The 20499-nt window shown below is 49.2% G+C and overlaps 1 protein-coding gene across 8 annotated transcripts in view; it reads left to right on the top strand.

The window, feature by feature from the left end:
- Inadl (InaD-like (Drosophila)) overlaps positions 1 to 20499 on the top strand; it is a 228732-nt gene that overhangs the window by 49496 nt on the left and 158737 nt on the right. For 7 of the 8 annotated variants that reach the window (XM_005385344.2, XM_013514444.1, XM_005385343.2 and 4 more), the window contains 3 exons: positions 13400 to 13609; positions 16590 to 16706; positions 18908 to 19291. In XM_005385344.2, coding sequence (XP_005385401.1) covers positions 13400 to 13609; positions 16590 to 16706; positions 18908 to 19291 — 711 coding nt within the window. The remainder of the gene's footprint in view (positions 1 to 13399; positions 13610 to 16589; positions 16707 to 18907; positions 19292 to 20499) is intronic. The other variant, XM_013514443.1, reaches the window with a different exon arrangement.

Genomic DNA, 20499 nt, shown 5'->3' with positions numbered 1-20499 from the left:
TACTGGGAACCGAACTCATGACCTTGCGCTTGCCAGGCAGGCGCTTTTGCCACTGAGCTAAATCCCCAGCCCCTGGCCTTGAACTAGCAACGATCCTCCTGCCTCAGCTTCCTGAGTGCTGGGATTACAGGTGTGCACCACCATACCTGGCCTTGTATTTTAATATTTTAGTGCTGCCTGGACACTGTGGTTTAATAAAGCAAAATGTACTTCATCAAAGCATGTAAGGGGCCAACTGGCATAAACATCAATTTTTTAAAATATAATAAGGCAATCGGGAATAGACAAAAAGAAAACCATTTTGAGCATTATGTAAGAACACTGAATTCCATATTTTGGTAGTGCAACTCAGAATTACTAAAATAAATGATATCTATTTCATTTTTGCTGGCATATGCCTGTACCAAATAGCCCTCTCTTTTATGTCAAGAAATATCAGTACTATAGAATTCTGCAAGTTTGGGTAGTAGTGGATATTAAAGCATATAAAGGAAATGGCAGCAGCTATTTCTTTTTTCTTCCCTTTTTTTAGCCTTAGTACCTGGCAATATTGACTAATAAATATTTGCAGAATGATGGAATGAAGTTTAGCTCCCCCAGATGAGCTGAAATTACACGATCAGACTCAGTGGGAGTTTGTTAACCTTTTTAACACTTCAGATTTAACTTACCACCTTTCAGATGCAGTCTAAGATAGTCATCTACTTTTCCATTATCATTGACATATATATCTCTCCCTCTCTTTATCTCTCTCTTTCTCTCTCTCTCTCTATATATGCATTTGTTTTTATAGTTTTTTGAGATATAGTGTTGCTATGTAGTCCAAGCTGGCCTTGGCCTTGAATTCTTTATGTAGTCTCAACCGGACTTGAACTTGCAGTCCTCCTGCCTCAGCCTCCCAAGCGTTATAGGCGTGTGCAGGCATGTGCCGTACACCAGGCTCTGTATTTGCATTCTTGTCTAGTCAGTGTTTCTAAGCCAGTGTTGGCGCTTACTCTCTCCGGTGACATTACCTGCAAGTTTTATGTTCTGAATATTGCAGTGTTCTAGCAGAAAGGACCTTCAGATTGAAGCCTCAGCGAAGGTCGGAAAGTGGAGCTTGCTGCCCTGGACAGCTTTGCCTCTCCTTAGCAGGAAACCCCTCGACAGTCTGACTTCGCATTTGTGTACGCCTCATAGGCGGTTCTGACTGTGGGGTGCTTTTTCTCTGTTGCGTTTCTGTATGTGTGGGTTCCTGTGTGTGTGTAGTTTTATTTTCCTTTTGAAATTCTAGGGTGTTCTTTTTTCCTGACAATCATCAGCACACTGATTTCTGCACAAATTATATAAAATAATTTTGCTGCGAAAATGTTAGGTTGTTCTTCCCTTTGTGTTTCTTGGAGAGCTGAGGCGAGTATTCCCTAAACGGTACTCTGGTTCGCACACAGGGCTCCGCTTGCTGCCTGCACAGCGACACCGGGGAAATGGGGGCTCTCGAGCTGAGGGCCCACAGAGCCGGTCTCAGTCCACTCACTGGCAGAGGGACAGCACACATCCGCGTCGTTTGTCACGGCTTATGAGACTGTTGGCCACTGTGACATTTAGGTGACAGGTAAACTCGGCTTATAGTTTGGTGTAGGGCAAGTTAATTCACTGGCCATGCCGTCCCTTGTTGTAATTAGGTAATAAATCCCAGAGTTCAGGAATATTTTCTGCAAGGCCAGACAAAGGTTGTGCAGAAGCTGCAGAAGGCCACATTCCCAGCTACCCCGGGGATCAGTGCACCCTGAAAGAATCGATTGGGGTGCAGTGTCTGCCCTGCCACTTAGCAGATGTGGAGTGAGGACCGCTGTGGACATTTTGGCCATGGGGAGAAAGTGTCAGAGCAGGGACGCCAGGTGGCACAGGACTTGCGTTAGCAGCGCCAGGAGCTGGGGCTTGGGCTGCGCGGTGTGCGTTTCAGTTAACCACGTTCCTCACGAAAGGCATAATTTCAAGAAAAATAGGAACTTTGTGAAGAGCCTGGTGGAATTCTGCACGTCTGCCTCAAGGATGCTTAGGCAAACAGGAACAGAAATGCTGAGGGTTGTGTGGATTAAGTGAATTAATGTGTGAGGGAGTAGGAAATGTTATATTATTGTGGAAATGAGATTATTAACCATCATCCCATTTAGAAAATAAATGCAAAACTTCTGATGCCATCCCCAAAGAAGGTGCTGTGCTACGGTTATTTGCATGGTCTCCATTTTTAACAGTCTAGTTAGATCAGAAAGTTAGTAAGTGGATGTCTTTGTTCAGTGGAGTCTACACTTACCTGTGAAATCACGTTCTGAAATGCAGCCAGCTCTTGAGGAGTCGCATGTGAGTTACTTAGTTGTGGATTATTGACCAGAAGTCTGCTCTTCCCATAACTCAAGCTGAAGTTCAGGAAAACGTGAGTGAGCAGATAAAGGGTCTCGAGCCGCCCCCAGAAAGACAGCACGGCTGCCTTGTCTGGCCTGGGGTACCAAGGGCTGAGGGGTGTCCTATAGCTGAGTGAAGAACAGAGCTCCATTTGCTACTGGAAGTGAAGGAACCCTGCTGCTACAGAGGTCTAGAAGTCAGTCACATAGCCAAAGTGGGGAAATTCAAAAGGCATCTTAGATTGGGGCAAAGGAAGGAGGAGAGTAGAAACAAATTCAGATTCTAAGCTTTTCCTTAGGCCGTAGGGTAAGTGACAGGAGCTTCTGTTGGCCCTGACTTGAGTGGAGGAAGAAGGAATTCCGATCAGTCTCAAATGTGTATAGACACATTGTGGGGTTCGCTGGTCTCGCTTGACTTTGGACGTCACTGAGAACAGGGATGGATGTAACTGTGAAGGTAGCCACAGTGGCTCGACTCTAATCTGCGTCCCCGCAGCAAGACTTCCTGAACGCCCTTACCAGAGTTTGGGGCACACTTTCTTACCAGGTTCTAGGTGAGGGTTCCATGTTGCACTTATCTTCATTTAAAAAGTGAGCAGAGTGACCGGGTGTGGTTCATGCCTGTAATCCCCACCCTTGAGAGGCTGAGGCAGGAGGATTGATGTGAGTTTGAAAGGCCAGCCTGGGCTACATAATGTGACCCTGTCTCAAAAAAAAAAATAAAGTCTCGAAAAAAATAGTTAATGAAGGTAAGCATAGTGATGGATGCCTGTAATCCCAGCACTTGGGAGGCTGAGGCAGGAGGATCATTGTGAGTTCGAGATCAGCCTGGGCTACAGAGTGAGCTCAAGGCTAGCCTGAACTGCATAGCGAGACCCTGTCTCAAAAAAAGACAAAAAAAAAAAAAGTGAGCAAACTGAGGCACAGCGAAGTTAAGTCACAAATTCACATTTGCGCAAGTAGAATTAGAGTTGGAAATCCAGCAGTCGGGCCCTGGGTCTCAGTGCTGCAGCCGTAAAACTGTATTGTGTCTTCATTGAGTGGTATTTCCATGTGCATTTATATCGACCATCCCTAGGGTGCATTTATTACCACAGATCTCGATTCTCGAGCTTTGAAACAATTTCGTATCTTAAAGACTAAGGTACTTGGTAGTATTCTCATCTCAGTGCTTAGATGAAGTTCAGCATGTGTTAAACTTTAATTAATGTAGTGTGCTCATATGTACTGTATAAGAGCTAGTGTTTATTGCTTTAGAAGAAAATAACTGCAAATATAAGAATCCTCAGTTAGTGCAAGTCATTTGTGGTGGGCTAATGTTCAATAATGAAGCAATCATGAGGTAATCTGAGTGTAATTTTTAATTCCTACCAAAAAGCTTGAAAAAAGCTTGAACTATATGGATTTTACCTTCAGTTGACCTTATAAATTAAACATGGCAAGTAGATATTTATGTTGAACTGTGAATAACCCCTCATGATTATAATTCATGGGAAATGTTTGACATTAGCCAATTTTTGAACATTAGCCATGATATTGCCACCCTTGGTACTTTGGAATTTCAGTGATTTAGAAGGTAAAATTTATTAAGCAATAATTCACCTCTCTCCCACCTCCTATTCTTCATTTTTCTCCTCTCCTGACTCAATTTTTGCCAAAACAGATATTTTTTAAAGACTTTGGGTGTGCCTCCGACAATGAGAAATATAAAAATAGCACAATAGCACAGTTACTGAGCAGTGATTTTTATGTAAATACTGCTAGGAGCACCTTCAAGATTTCAAAGTTCAAAGGCAAAGGATGACACATTAAAAAAAGAATACTGGAAGTATCCCTTTCTATAAAAATGAAGTTATTAATTTTTTAATAAAACAGATGAGTTCTAAACCCACAGTGGCATGCGTACCGACGATTGCCGTGTGCTGATTTCGGGGTGTGGCCCTGCACGGCCTACAGTTTGTGAGAGAAACGTAGTGCACAGCTTTGTCTGTTGACTCTCTCAGAATCCCCTCCTCCTCTTTGGTACTAGAGATCAAACCCAGGGCCTGGAGTTTAACAGCCAGGCACAATTTTTTTTAACTTTTAGGAGGAAATTGTGTAAATTTCATTATCTTTTTTTTTTTCTTTTTTTAATTTTTGGGGCAGGGTCTCACTATGCAGTTCAGGCCAGACTTGAGCTTACTTTGTTTTTTGTTTGTTTGTTTTCTGGTATCGGGAATTGAACTCACAACCTAGTGCTTGCCAGGCAGGTGCTGTGCCGCTGAGCTAAATCCACAGCCCCTTTGAGCTCACTTTGTAGCCTAGGCTGGTTTCAAACTCAAAACAATCTTCCTGCCTCAGCCTCTCCAGTTCTGGGGTTATAGGCGTGCGCCACTGCACCTGGCTCAATCTCATGTATATTATAGTTGGCATTTTTCTTTCTTTCTTTGTTTTTTCTTCTTTCTCTCTCTCTCTCTCTCTCTTTTTTTTTTTTTTTTTTTTTTTTTTTTTTTGGTCTTTTTGATACAGGATTTCACTGCAGTTCAGGCTAGCCTTGAACTTAGTTGGTTATCCAGGGTGGCTTCCAACTCTGAAGGAATGCTCCTGCCTCAGCCTCCCAAGTTGCTGGGGTCACTGGCAAGCGCCACCCTGCCCAGTGGCCTTTAACTTATATTGTAATGGAATGGCTTTTCTGAGCACACCCTCCCAATTTTGTTTTTGTTTTTGTTTTTTATTTTGAGACAGAATCCCATTGTGTAGTTCAGGCTGGCCTTGAACTTAGTGTGTAGCCCAGGCTAGCCTCGAACTCATGACAGTCAGCCTGCCTCAGCCTCCATAGTGCTGGGTTATGGGTGTATGCTACCATGCCTGGCTTATAAATGTTTTTAACAGAAGTGATACTTGCTTATAGCATGAAAATTTAAAAGATACATAAAAGCATCTTGTAACAAATATACTTGCCTTTAAACATAATCCCTCATTTATCCCCTAGGTAAAAACTACTGTTTTTCTTTTGTATTCTCCCAGAAATAGATCCTGCTTATGTGGTTATATAAGTAATACTCCTCTTGCTGTTGTTGCTATGTTATACAGTGTTTTTAATATTTTGACACACAAATGGGATGTGTCAAACACATTTTAAGAGCTTTGCTTTTTTCTCACTTAATTATTCTCTTCTTTCATTTTTGTATTTATAGAGCTACCTAATACTTTTCATGACTGCACAGTATTTCATTGTTACAGGTGTGTAATCTGCCTCCTTTGTCCAGTGAGTATGGACATAGTTTGAATGAGGCTGCCATGGATATCTTTGTCGTACTGTTTTGTGAAAAAGTGACAGTAAATTTTGCAATAAATTCAGGAAGAAGAATTATTCATCCAAAAATACGTATTGTTTAACTTTGGTACACTTTTACCAAATTGCTCAAAAATAACTGTAAGACACATACATTTGGATCACTTAAAATTGGTGCAGTCTTGGGTACAGAGTTCTTTATTCAAGAAATTTGTGGAAAATGACATGAGCAGTACACAGTGCATTCCTTTGTTGGTGGTTTTCTGCAATGTGGACAGATTGAAAGAAATTTATAACTTCAACCTTGTTTCAGCTTTATGTGTGGTATGATTAATTTGTTGGCCTCTGTATCCAAGAGGATGTAAAGTGTTTATATCCACATTGTGATATTATTGCCCAGAAGTATATTCATACTTCTACCAGTTCTAATCTCATCAGGAAATTGAACTTTGAAGTTCAGGAAGGGTATGTGGGACTTTAATTTTTGTCAAGAGATCTGAGATTTTATTTTTCTTTCGGTCTTTTGAAACAGGGTTTTGCTGTGTAGCTCAGGCTGGTCTCAAACTTGAGATGATGCTCCTGCCTCAGCTTCCTGAGTGCTAGGATGACACGCGTGTGCCACCACACCTAGTGGGAGGTGTGGGCTTTGCTGCCACCAGCTGGTAGAGCTTACTAGCTCTGAAGCCCAAGGTCTTTCCATTCCTCCCACCTGACCAGTGCACAGGAATCAACATTGTTTAATACGTAGAGCAGTTTAATACGTTAAATAGTCAGGCACAAAACTATACTTTCTCCAGAATCAAATTCAGAGGACACTCAGAATGCAAGCTTCACAGTTTCACGTTAGTGCTCATGCGATTTGCACCCCGGCTGCCCATGTGTGGTTTTTGTTTCATTTTCCTCCTTCCTTCTCTTCGAGGGTTCTTTGGGTCCGAGTCACCACAGCAAGGTGCTGCCCTTGTGGCCCTGTGCGTGTTCTTGCACAACCTTCCTAGACCGCGGAACCTCCCTTTGCCCGTCCCTGTCCAAGTTTGTTTTTGAAAACATCAAAGCCCAAAGGTGTCCTGCCTCTCAGGCCAAAGGTTCCTTTTCAGGGGATTTGCTCCCCGTCCCTCTGTGGGAAAGCTCTGTGTCCTCTGAGGCGTTTCAGCGGCATCATCTGGAAGTGGACCCTACAGTGTGCTCACTGAGCAGCCTGACCCGACCATAGCTGCCAGGGCGGTGCCCAAGGCTTAGCAGATGCTTTGGAGGTGGTGAGCGAGTGCGCTGGCCTGGGCCACATGACCAGTGTCGGTTCCGGTGCCTCGAGGTGTTGGCTGCCTGTCCTCACACGTTTCTGGGCTTCAGGGTCCCTCCCAGCCCCCGCCCAGCGGGACTCCTGCTGGGGGAGCAGGCGGCCTGTGCGTCTGTCGGGCGCCGCGGTCACCAGGTCACCGCCAGACCTCTCGTGACACTTGTCAGAGTTCCCCAGCCCTGTCACTGAGGTGGGAACCAGGAGCCATTTACTCTGAAGTTGCGGGGCTGCATCAAAGATGCATGTAAAGACCACGCTTCCTTTGCAGTCGTCAGTGAACAGTGGTGAAGGGCTGGTGAAAATTCCCAAACAGTATTTGGGTTGTTTGTTGTTACTGCTTTGGGACAGTCTCACCATGTTGCCCGAGTTGGCCTGGAACTCACGTTGTAGCCCAGGATGGCTTTGAATTCATGATTCCCCTGCCCTAGCCTTCCAAGTGCTGAGATTATATGTGTATATCCCCATGCAATCTTCAAAATTAATATTTGAGAAGCTTTTAAACTAGGGGTGTTTTTGCCTACCTGTAATCTCAGAGAGGCTGTGGCAGAAGGATTGTGAATTTGAGCGCAGCCTTGGCAATTTAGCAAGACCCTATCTCAAAATAAAAAAGGTCTGGGGAATCAACTCAGTGCAAAGGCCCTGTGTTCAACCCTCAGCACCATCAAAAATCTAAAACATTGTGTATATCTATACTTACTCTACATCATAACAACTTCCAGGTAATGTAAATTTTCTCCTGAAATGCGTTGAGATATTTCTTATTTATAAATTCATTTGCTACACTTAAAAATGTGGTTGAACACAAAAAATATAATGCCTGCATGTTAGCCACTTTTGGTCAGGGGGTGGGGTACCGGAAATTGAACTCAGAACCTTGTGCTTGCCAGGCAGGAGCTTGCACCACTGAGCTACATCCCCAGCCTTTTAGCTACTTTTAAAGCCTAGTTCAGGGACATTGGCGTGGGCCCATCTCAAGTGATGCTGCTCTCGTTGTGTGCCTGGTGGGGCCCGGCATCTCGGCTAGGTGCGAGGCTTCCAGACGGAAGGCATTCTCTGGTTCCCACGTTCCTTGTCTGGACTGGGAGAGAGACGAACATGTAGGTGGTCGCAGCAAGTCATCAAGAGGTCAGGAGAGGAGTCGGGCCATGGGCACCTGCAGCGTGCACGGCTGTTCTAGCAGGGCGGGGTGGCCAGGAGGGAGTGGCCCAGGACAGATTCCCCAGGCTGGAGCACTGCGCATTTTGGTCCTTGTGCCGCTGAAAGCAGATTTCTGAACCACTTAGGTGATGCTGGATCCACCTTCTGCACCTGCTCACTTCCTGGGGCTCTGGTCTCGGGGAATCTCCCCACTCCCATCCCCTCGACACTGTGCCTGGAGCGCAGCTCCGCGGTACGCAGCTCCACACACAGCATGGGAGCGTCTTCCATAGTGCCTACAGCGTGCGGGCAGCAGCATTAGTGTGACTGGCTGGTGAGCCCTGCCCGTGCCTTGGACCCTACGGGGCGGAGCTCACGGAGGTGAGGAGGTGAAGCTCTGTGGAATTGTGAAAAGCGATAGCCTGCTCGTTCTCCGTTGGACTCGTCGAGTGTCCGCCTTACTGCAGACTTTCCCGCTGTCCAGAAAGAGTGTGTGTAGACCCCTTCAGGTGATCGTCAGACACATTCCTCAAATGCAGGGAGAAAGGTATTTGCCAGATGATTTAAAACCTAACCCTTTAACTGCACAGCAGCAGCTTTCATCCCTGCTCGGTAGGCTGGCTCCTTCCCTCTGCAGCGCACGCTCTGGGTCACAGCTGACATTTGTATCCCCGGAGCAGGGCTGTCGCGTAGCCACAGAGCAGACGCCTTGGTGACGTCGAGAGGGGGTCTGGTCACATCCAAGTTGAGGTGGCCTGCATTTGCCGGATTCCTTCTCGTGGACCCCTGCTAACCTTGCATTTTAACAGACTAGTTGACAGTGGGTGCCAAGGTCATCAGAGGTAAAGGGGTTGTGGACACAGTTTTGTCTGAGATAACCTGGGCCCACCGCTTGGCACCCTGCTGTGTGGTGTCTGAATCCCTGTCCTGTCAGTGGTTTGTGTGGGTGTTAGATACAGAACAGATTTTCTAGAAAACAAATCTAAAGGTTGTTCTGCTTTTTGATTGTGATTAAATCATTCTTACACCTCAATTTTGGTTTTGTTTTTCCACTACAGCAAAAGTGCAAGGCTAAGGAATCTAGTATGGGGGGTGATGCTCTGCGTGTCGCTCGGGTCACTTATTTTGAAAGTGCCTCCTCCCTGGCGCCTTCACCGGGTTGTCGGGCCGACCTCCCCTCCTCCCTGGCTGCTCTGGGTCATCTCTCCTGGTTCCTCTGCCTCACCTTCCCCAGGCGCTGCTGGGGTCTGCAGCTGGGTTTCCAGCCGCTTCCTCCAGAGTGCTACCACCTTCTGGGGTTCCCAAGGTTCCCCACACAGGCCATGCCCTGCCTTCGTCTTTGGTTCACCCAAAACCTGAGATCTCTCTGGTCTGGGACTTGATGTGGTGACTGTCCCATCTTGCAGCCCCGAGGGAGGGCGATTGGAGGAAGTTCAGGTGAGTCAGTGGGGACACTGGCCTGACTAGGACCAGGCAGCGCCCTCCAGAGACAGGGGTGAGCGTGAAAGGACTCGGCTGTGCCATCGAGAAGGTGACAACTATGTCCCCGGCATGCTGTCTGCTCCAGCCGCATCCTCCAGGGGAGCTCTCCTCACAGGGAGAGGACAAGCAGCAGCACTTCCCGCTGGCAGCGTCAGCGCCGATCCAGGGCTGTGGCTGGGGCTCTGGCTGGGGCTCTGGCTGAGGCCTCCCATGCGCGGAGGTTGAGTTGCTTAAGTTTCCTGCTCTGGAGATGGGGCGACAAGGTGCCCCCCGGAATTCCTGGGAGGGTGACTGCGGTTGTGCGTGGAGGGGCCTAGGAGGTTGACAGTAGCGCATGCTCGGTGGCGGCTTCGCTCTCGCTGCTTCATGGTCCACGAGGAGGGAGGCGCTGAGTGACCGCAGCACGCCGTGTCTGCCGCTCACGGTGCCTGTTGCGTGGCGGGCTTTGGAGCAGCCCTGGAAATAAGCCGCTATGTTCTTGTTCTCAGAAGAAGACTGTTGAAATAATTTCAGTGAAATCTAGAAAGTGTAGTCATGGGGGAGTGCAAGGTATTGTGGATGCACCTCACTGGAGGCCGCAGCTCCTCCTCGGACGGGGATAGCGAGAACACAGCCCTGTCCATCATGGAGGCCGAGAGCTCGGGTCTCCAGCATTGGCAGCTGCGCGTGGACAGGGCCGGGGCAGAGGGAGCAGCCGCAGCGTGTCACAACTGTCACAGTGTTCTACACTGACGGGACGAGGTGGGCCCCTCGGGGCGGCAGTGGGAACAGAAAGCAGGCCGGAAGGACTTGCTGGCCGTGGAGGGTGGAGGAGGAAGGGCTCCGTGTGGGAGGCACGGACAGCACTGACACGTTCTTTGCAGCGCAGGAGCCACGCTCGCGTTATTTTAGAGGTGATTCCGTTATCTCTGGGAAGTGGACACTGGGGCGAGATCGGGGGTGCAGATCCGCCTGCAAACCCACTGACCGCCGCCCGGGCCGGGCAGGACCCATCCCGAGGCAGTGATGTTGAAGGGCATGCAGAGTAAGGGCAGTGCCTGGGGAGACGGGGACAGCAGCCTGTCTGTCTCAGAGGTTTGCTGAACTCCAAATGGCCACGTCTGTAACGAACGCGAACGTCCCCCCGACGACACCGAGAACCCTGTGCGCTTTCTCCAGGGTATGCGGACAGACTGCCCCGCTGAGGGGCGGAGGCCAGGCCCACACCCCTTTGTCTTCTGAATTGGTGGCAGGTGCATGATGATTTTCTGAGAACTAAAGGGACTGCGTCACATGGGTGACCGGGTTGAAGTGAGCAGACCGGGCCGTGAGAACCCGTCTAGTACCACAAAGCTTTCCCGTAAGGAGGGAATCGTCCTGGGAGAGAACTGCGGGCAGATTTGTGCGTTCTGCATTTGGTGTTTAGTGCCCTCTATTGGCGACTTAATCTGTTTAGTTTGAAGCAGCGTTTTGATTCTTGAGCAGCGTTCCTTGTAGCATTCCTTGCCAAAAGGAAAAAGTTAGAGATTTTTAAAATTGTATTTATTTGTTTTTTGAGACAGGGTCTCACTGGGAATTCAGGTTGACCTTGAACTCACTGTGTAGCACAGGCTGGCCTCTGACTCAGCAGTCCTGCCTCAGCCTGTACCTCAAGTGCTGGGTTATAGGCGTGGAGCACCGCATCTGGCTCTGAAAGCTGTTATCTTACCAGAGTAGAGTTCTATTTCCAGTATTGCCTGAGCATCCTAGTGAGAGAGTTGTTGCCATTTCAGCGGGCTGTGTCTTGAAGATGTGTCCATTACCCGACTCCGTTTCAGTAGTGCTTTTCAGTGCAGCTGGGCAGAGTGCAGAGTGCTGCTGGTGACCAGCATGGCGACGTCACCAACTTGCTGCAGGGCCACCCTTGCTGTGCCACGGCCGCTCTGAGGGAGTGGAGCCCTTCTAACCCAAAGCTGAGCTTGCTGCCCTCCCTGGGCTCCTGGAGGAGGGGCTCCTCTGTCCCTTCCCTCCCCTAACAAAGGAGTCTCTCACCAGGACGGATAAAGCAAAGGGCGTGACTGCATAGTTATTGGCTAGTGCATTAGACCTAGAACATGGGTGTCAGGTTTCCGGGAGTCCTGTGACCCAGGGTGGCCTCCATACTGCAAACAGCTCCTCGGGGCTGCCTTACCTTGTCCCTCTCAGCCCCTCTGCTGGGGAGCGTGGGTGTGACCACAGCTGAACCCTGTGTGTCCTTCATGGGCTCCCTGGGCAGTTTCTGCTCTCCTCATACAGGCGGTGATAAACAGTAGCGAGTGCGTGAAGACCACCAAGGGTCTGGACTTGAGTGGGAAGGCGGGAGGAGACGGGAGGGCATGTTGCTGGCCCCTCGAGGCCTCAGCTGTGTTGGCACTGTGGGTTGGCTCAAATTCCACACAGTGCTTCGCAGGTGAAGCCTGGGGTCTGACTCGCAGAGGTCTGGAGAGCACGACCGTGAAACTTCCAGAGAACACCAGCTGCGTCCACCGCCGCCCAGATCTCAGCGGACCCCAGCTCTGTGTGCTCTGGGGTCTTGGGGTCCTCACTCCACAGTGCCCACTCCCCCACTGGGGCCACAGGTGCCCCCACGCGCCCCACCCTTCACACCTCCCTTCCAGCATCATCTGATGACTGCAGGGCTGCAGTCTGACTGTTCCCAGCTGCGCCCCTCGTCAGTGGGTTGTTTGCCTCCTGAGACTCAGTTTCCCCCACCGGGAAACTTAGACCATGGATCTCTCTGTGCCTTGGAATCTCTTGTCACGAGTAGGTCAGTGATGATTGTCAGGCCTGGGTGAATAAAATCGAGGAACAGCGGAGATATAGATGGTTTGGTTTTGTTTTAGAGGTAGTGGTACAGACTAAGATTGAACCCAGGGCCTTCTGCACAACAGGCAAGCACTGAGCTGTACTCAATGTAAATGTCAGTGTCATCTTCATTATTTAATGAAAAAAATACAGGGCCCTTCCAGTGCACGAAAGAGATCTGCGCACTGATTTTGTGGACAAATTCATTTTCTGTTTATTAGAATAGTTCTGAACTAGGGACACCCACACTGTCATCACTTTGGGTGTGTTACTTTATTTATTCATTTTTTAGGGGGATATGTTATTTTAAAACATCCTCTGTGTGTGCGTGTGTGTGTACGCTATGGCATCAAACACAGGGGCATTCTCTATCCCAAGTTACATTTCCAGGCCTACGAGTACTTACTCAAAGCAGTAGTGGGTTCCTTGGCTTCCCGAGCGTCTTTTCTAAGCATTGCTTAGAGAACAACGTTGGGGATTCTAATTTGGTGCCTGTCCTTCCACAGCTCACTTCTCTTAGAGCAGCGGTGGTGAACCTTTTAGAGCCGAGGACCAAAATTGCAACCCCAAACCCTCTTATTTACCACAGGGTGCCAACGCTGCAATCCGGCCTGAATACCCAGTGTTGGGCTGATGGGGCGCTGGGCTCACATGCCGACAGAGGGCTCTGGGCGCCCACAGCTGCACGTGTGCCTCTGGTTCACCACCACTGTCTTCACCGCTGGGGCCAAAGGGACTGAGTCATGGTGGCCCTGTCCCAGCCCGTGGCGTGACAGGTCGGACTCTGAGGGACTCCTCCCTGCTGTCCTCAGATCTCTTCTGGCCCCAGGAAATGTCAGGCTGTGCAAGTGTGAGCCGTGAGCATGTTCGTGTGGAGCATGCAGCTGGTGCTGGGGAAGGACAGAGGGTCTCCTTCCCTTCGGCCTCCTTCGAAGCGCAGTGCACAGGTGTGGCAGGCTCACTGCACACAGCTGATCCTGCTGCGCATCGGCTGTGGGGAACTCACTGTCCCCTTCCCTTGGTTCACAGGACCCCTTGGACCCCACAAGGTCAGTGATTGTGATCCGCTCCCTGGTGGCAGACGGTGTCGCAGAGAGGAGCGGGGTGCTCTTACCCGGGGACCGCCTGGTGTCCGTCAATGAGTATAGCCTGGAGGACGCCAGCCTCGTGGATGCCGTGGAGGTGCTGAAGGCCGTGCCCCCGGGCACCGTGCAGCTGGGCATCTGTAAGCCACTGGTGGTGAGTGTCAGGTGGGCAGATGTGGGAAGTGATAATCCTGCCATGGTGAAGGACAGCAGCCTTAGGGACAGATGTGTGTTTGCCCTCAGGCAAGTTTCTTAATGTCCTTGACTCGTATCAGAAAGATAATGTCTGCCCTACAGGGTTTGGGGCTTGAGAGGTTATGGTCAGTGTAGGTGCTTAAGGCATTACTAACTCCTCACTGACCCTGTCAGCACCTGTCACCCCAGCCTCCAGAACCCCATGGTCCAGCCCTCCTGGACCTCACACACTGCGTCTAGAGGCTGGAGGGTCACGCGGTTACAGTGCTGCTGGCATTCTCCATAAACAGAATACCTGATGAGGATTTTCAGGTTTTCATGACGGCTCATACGCATGTCCATGAGCAGCACGTCTGAAGCAGGGAGCTTGGTGGCTAATTGATTGCCGGACAGGATTTCAGGAGACCTGGACTCTGTCTCTACCCGTGCCTGGAACAGGCCCGGGGGCTTCTACCTAAGGGCCATAGTCTTCCAGGAGCCCCAGGGTGGCCAGGCCCCCAGAGAACCTTTCCACGGGGCCTGTGTGCTTCTGAGCAGAGCTGCACACTCAGAGAAGTGCTGTGGGGCGAGTCAGTGGGAGGGTGCTGCAGGGGCGAGTCCGCAGAGAGGTGCAGGGTAACTGCCAGGAAGCAGTGCTTTCTCATTCTGGGGTAAGAGCGAGCACATGGAGAACGCCGGTCTTTGCTAATGTGGAAATTCCCCCTTCTACGAGGCATGTGACGCGCTGCGTGATTGCCAGGCTGTGTGCCCCAGCTGGCTAGGTGAATCGATGCGTATGCTCGCATAGGAGCAGCCCACTGCCTGACACACAAGGTTTTCCTTAATTTTTACTTTCACAAGTCATGGTTGCCGTGCACTGTGACTGCATTCCGTGTGGGGCTGGACGCAGCTCCACTGTTAGACCCCCTTCCTCCCTCCATCTCAGGGTCACTCCCATCTGCAGGATCTGCCTCCTTTCCCTGCTGTCTGTCTCTTATGTCGCTCTTCATGTACACGTCGGGTTCTAGTATGAGAGAAACTGCGACCCTGGAGCTGTGTGTCCTGTCATCCTGTGGAGTGCTCCTCGAATCGGGACCCTCCACCCAGCTGTCACGCCTTCCTGCATTTCTTGGTGGTCCCGGGGTTTGAACGTGGCCCAATGTGGCTTTCTGCTCACCCTCTGTGGCACACGAGATGGCTTTAGTCCCCTGTCTGCACTCCAGCGGTGGGCCGGGGCCTGCCGTCGCTGGGCTTCTCACTGTGTGCTGTGGTGAGCGGCTTGCTTGACTGTCCAGAGTCCAGAAGGGATCCACGCCTGTCTCTGCAGACCCGATTCCTGCTTTGGCCTTCTGCTTTTGGGCACTTGTGAGGTTATTGGGGCACGTGGGAAACCTCAACCCTTTCAAGTCCCAGGTCTTGTGCAGCTCTGCCTTCACCCTTCTGTAGTTCTGGGAGGTGGAGGCATTGCACAGAATAGGACCCAGGATGAGCAGCAGGGCATGGGCTCCTGAACAGTTTAAGCAGGAACCTCCAACCCCAGGGCTCTGCTCAGTCTGGGAACAAGCACTGTGGGTGGGGCTTCAGGGAGCTGGTGAGGGTGCCTGGAGGGGGTCAGTGTCCAGGGCACTTTCTTCCCTTCGCTTCTTTCCCTCCCCTCCGCTCCTCTCCCTTCCCCTACCCTCCTTTCCCCTCTCCCCTCCTCTCCTCTCATTTTCCCTCCCCTCCCCTCCCCTCCCTTCCTCTCTCTTCCTTTCCTCCCCTTTCTTTTGCTGTCTTTCCCTCCTCTTCTCTCTTTTGCAGTGACTCAAGCGACTAGGCACAGATTTCCCCTGAGGTGACTTCGTCCCTCCAGCATCCTCCTCATGGTTACCCCTCTATTAACCCATGTCCACTGAACCTCACGGAGTCAGGGTGTTGGGACAGACAGAGCTAGAAGGCCTGCGGACTGGGTGCTCGGCAGGCCCTGTGTTTGTGTGTGGCTGCAGAGGCCCTGGGTGGGCGGGGCAGAGAGCCCATGAGGATACCGCAGTTGTCAGAACAAAGCCGTTTTTTCAAGGTATGTAGTACATACATACCTCCCTACTACCCGTGTCCAGCTGACCAACTCCTCAGGACCAGGGCAGACCTGGTGGGGAACTGCGACCATGCAGCTGTGATTTTCCTTGAGCCTGTAGTTCACAAGGCTGTGTGTCCTGGGTGGGTTACTGAGCTCCAAGCTTGCCTTGCCCTCTGAAAGATGGGGTCCCAGCACATGGTCACAGCACACAGGCCTGGATCAGACAGCTGGAGCTCACGTTCTGGACGCGGAACCAGCCAGTTACCTGATGCCAGGCAGGTCACTGTGCCCTGAGCCGGCTGTGGTGGCGCACAGTCTCATCTCAGCACTCGGAGGCTGAGGCAGGAGGATTGCTGTGAGTTCAAGGCCAGCCTGGGCAACATAATGAGTTAGTTCAAGGCCAGTTTGCACTATGTAGCAAGACCGGTCTCAGACAAAGAGGAAATTCTGCTTTTCAGAGTCTCCTCCTGGAGAAACCAGAGCCTTTTCTTCTACTTATAAAAGTTCTTCTTCTCCAGTACAAGCTTTCTGACTTCCAAAAAGCAACAAACAGAAAACAGATTACTGAGCCCCTTTACTTACCAGTAAATAGTGTTAATAGGAGCGGTTACTCTTAGAACGCTTGTCGCCATGCTGATCAGTATGTCGAGTGTGTTTGAAGAGCACAGCCATGCCTGGTAGACAGACAGTTTCATCAGTGGGGCTGCGCCTGGGTAGTGACTCCTCTGTCGACACTTGGAGAAAGCGGGGAGCTCGGACCCAGCGCGCTGTCCCTTAGCTGCGAGCACCTCGCTTAGTGAGCAAGTCTGCGTGCATTTTGTGTCCTTGCATGAGCTGAGAATTAACCCCAGAGAGCTTGAAACTAACGGGGCTCCTGGACTGTAAAAGTGGTTTCTATTTGCAGGAAGATGAGAAAGAAGAAAGTCATTATGTTTTTCAGTGGAGCAGCAATGAAGACAAGGCTGAACTTCCAGGAGCGATTCGAGAGACAGAGCCGCCTCTCCTACTGGAGGCCCCCCAGGTATTTCGTGAATTTATTGCCCACGTGAGTGAGTTGTTGTGAGCTGAAGTTTCTGTGAAGAAGACAAAAGCTCAGTGCCCCTCCCTTGGCTAAGCAGATACAAATTAAATAACCTTTCTTGCTTCCCTTTATTTTTTTATAGGGAAGCCTTTGCCCTGTCACATTGAATCTCCACACAGCACAGGCTGAGAGGAGGCCTTTTCCAAGGCACACACACAGCTGACTCTGTCACTCAGACAGTCCTGAATTCTGAGGAGTTGAACATATTGCTGAAAATAGGCTACATGTAAAATTCTATAGAAAGTGGAGGTACACAATAAAATTTCATATTCAGTACTTTCTAAAGAAGAGTTACCTGGTGTACCCTACTTTATGCTGTCATTATAGGAAGTATATTTTGGAGCTTTATCTTTTTTATTCTTAAATGAACTGTGCTTTTTATCCTGTACAATTAGGGATGGTTTTGTGTTCCTTAATGATTACCAGTGGTCTCGGCAGCATCTCACACTGATCTGCATTCCTGGAATCTCTGTTACATTTTTTTTTAAGTGCAGAAGTTTTTAGCTTTTTTTTTTTTTTTTTTGTCTTTTTGAGACAGGGTCTCACTATGCAGTTCACACTGGCCTTGAGCTCACTTTGTAGCCCAGGCTGGCCTTGAACTCTTAGCGATCCTCCTACCTCAGCCTCCTGAGTGCTGGGATTTATAGGCATGTGCCAACATACCTGGCTCTTGTTAACTTTCATAACCATGTGCCAACATGCCTGGCTCTTGTTAATTTTTATAACCATGTAATATATTCACCTATCTCCTCTGACTACATTTCTTTGAAGAAATAAGCAGATTGAAGTATTTGATACACTGTATTAATTGAAAATCCTTACTATTGGGTTAATAATATCCCTTAGTTATTGCAGGCTGGTCAGTTCCACTATCTCCCAAACAAGTGTACGGTGAAGGCTAAGTAAAAAGAGGCAAATGGAATGATTTCAGGGCTCCAGGAGGAACAAAGCCCTCTCATAGAATTTGAGCATCTCTTAGAGCTAAGACCAAGACCTTCTCTGGGTCACCTGTGTTTATTTGTTTATCAGAAGAAGGGAGGGGAGTACTCAAGAAGGGTGGAACCATTCAAGGATTTCTCCAAGTAAGGTATAAGTTAATCCACCCAGGAGTGAGATGCCTGAGGCTACAGTCTTTATCTAGTTGAGGTTGGATCCAGGTGTCCTGGGCTGTGATCTTGTCTTATCCTTTGAGGCTTTCCAGCTTCATCCACCATGACAGGTTTTAGTAGGGAAAGTGACTCACAGAGGTTCACTTACTATGAGTCCATCACCCACTTCCAGACAGGCGGCCTGGGCTTTGGACAGACTCACGAGTAAACATGAAAAGCTAATTGGTTAATTTAAGTCCTGCTCAGGGCTGCTTCATAGTAGTCTCCATCACCTTACCACAACGTTTAGCTGTGAGGTAAAACTAGGGTAGAGAATAGATTTATCCTGGGAATGTATACTCAGGAATGCTTCATGGACAGACATAATATAGGAGACATCATTATCTCCTGGGAGGACCTGGGCCTCACCCAGCCCAGCGAGGCGCTGGAGTGAGGGAGAGGTTCCCAGGTCCTCACGTCGTCGGGTGTCTGTCTCCGCACCTGTGTGGCTGTTCAGTGTCAGTGGTACAGACTCACCATTCTGATGGGTGAATAGAAATCAATTAGAGTTTTACATATTCATTTCTTTTTTATCATGTTACCAACAAGGTGAAAACATATTTCTGTTATGTATTGTAAAAGAATCCTACTCAAGATAGTTGAGACATGCTGTCCATACCGTTGTCTTCTAGAGCATGTTTTTTGCACACTGAAATATAACTGTAATCCCTTTCAAGTTACTTACGGCTGACAGCCTGACCTTGTAAGTCTCTGCTTTCTTAAGTGCTGATGTGAAATGAATCTGTGCTTATCCACTGCTTTTTATATTAGGTGCATGGGTTAAATATTTAGCAAATTCCTTTCGCATGGTTAATGGATAATGAACCTTGAACACAGCCGATCACCTTGCCTGGGGCAGGCAATGCTTGCCTCCATGAGGGCCTCCACGAGGGCCACGGCTTGTGCGTAATGATCTCCATGGCAGTGGTCGCCAGCACTTTAGTGCGGTCCAAGGCAGCTACAGTTTAATACGGCTGCAAATTCTATTCACAGGGATTTCGAGACGAACCATACTTCAAAGAAGAGCTTGTGGACGAACCATTTCTAGATTTGGGGAAGACTTTCCGGTCCCAGCTAAACGAGATCGACAATAGCCCGGAGGCCTGGGAGATGCAGGAGTTTCTGAGCCCGGTGCCACAGGACATGGGCGAGGAGAGGGAGCTGCTGGTGGATGAGGAGTATGCACTGTACCAGCACCACCTTCAGGCCTTGGAGCTGCACCCCACCTCACCCGTCCAGGAGGCCGTGCCTGTGCCCACCTACCAGGAGCTGCACTTGGGCACACAGTGGTTGCCTGACGACTGCTCCCATAGCACTGAGTTCCCAGATGCCAGGTCCTTGCGGAGCGTATACTCCCCCGACATGCCGCAGTACATGGTAAGGCATTGTCACATGGCATCCACATCGTCCTGCTGTTCCTCCTTAACCTTCTGCTAACTTTTTTTTTTTTTTGAGACAGGGTCTTGCTCTGCACTTCAGGCTGGCCTTGAGCTCACTTTGTAGCCCAAGCTGGCCTCGAACTCACAGCAATCCTCCTGCCTCAGCCTCCCAAGTGCTGGGATTACACAGCAGGTGCCACCATGCCCAGCACCTTCTGCTAACTTTCAGAAACAAAGTAAAAGCACAATTTAAAGGTCTTCTCATTAGTCCTTGCTCACAAGGTCCCCACAGAGTGTGCAGCTGTCAGTGGGAGTATTTGTTACACAGCGTTGTGGGGGGTTAGTGAGCTGCATCTGCCTGGCTGGCGTCAAAGCCTTTGTTTTGCTTCCTTAGGGATACTCTGCCCCTCACATCTCATTTCAAGGGTGAGTTCTTTTAACATTGCCAGTTTCCCTTTAAATTCTCTCTGGGGAGCACAGCTGTATACTTCTCACAGAATGTATTTGTCAGGGCCAATCAAGACAAATTAATGAAAAAACAGCAGTTATATCTGTGTTCCATATGATATGAAAACAGTGACTACTGGAAAACTGTCTTACATTTGAGATGCTTTCTGTTTTCCTTCTGTTTAGGAAGTGGCAGGTGGGCATTTTTTTCTTTGATTTTTCTTACATTTCCTTTGCAAGATACAGAAAATACAACCTTTAAAAAATACAGGCACTCATAATTGTTACAATATAACTTTGTGTATACCTTGGACATTGTGTTTTAGAATCATTCCCTTTAAAAGTTGGAAGAAATATTTTCTCTAACTTTAGTCATATATTCTGATATTCAAGTATTTAAACCACAGTGTGGAAATAAAACATGTTTCTAGTGTATAGGTCCACAGGGATTTAACCCTTAAGGTTCCAGAGATTCTTTCATTAAGCAGGATAGAAAACTGGAGAGTCAACCCACCTCAAGGAGCACCAGGAGTGGTTCGCTTTCCACACTTTATCAGGATGGGAACCCGCCTTGGGCAGGTTTGGGCAGGGCTCCCCCCTCTCTGCCCTGTCTTTGGAGTGTGGCTCCTGAAAGATGACTTCTAAGATACGTCTGAGCTCTAAAATGCTGATTCCGTAACTACACATTTGCAGGATGATGCTTTCCAAGTCTGAGTTCCAGTGCTGTTAGGTTAACGTTAGGTAATTAATTCAGGCTGC

This window comes from Chinchilla lanigera, unplaced genomic scaffold (assembly GCF_000276665.1).
Source record: "Chinchilla lanigera isolate Chin_1 unplaced genomic scaffold, ChiLan1.0 scaffold00022, whole genome shotgun sequence".
Lineage (NCBI taxonomy): Eukaryota > Metazoa > Chordata > Mammalia > Rodentia > Chinchillidae > Chinchilla > Chinchilla lanigera.
The sequence above is the reverse complement of the archived record's forward strand: the minus strand, read 5'-3'. Positions and strand labels throughout refer to the sequence as shown.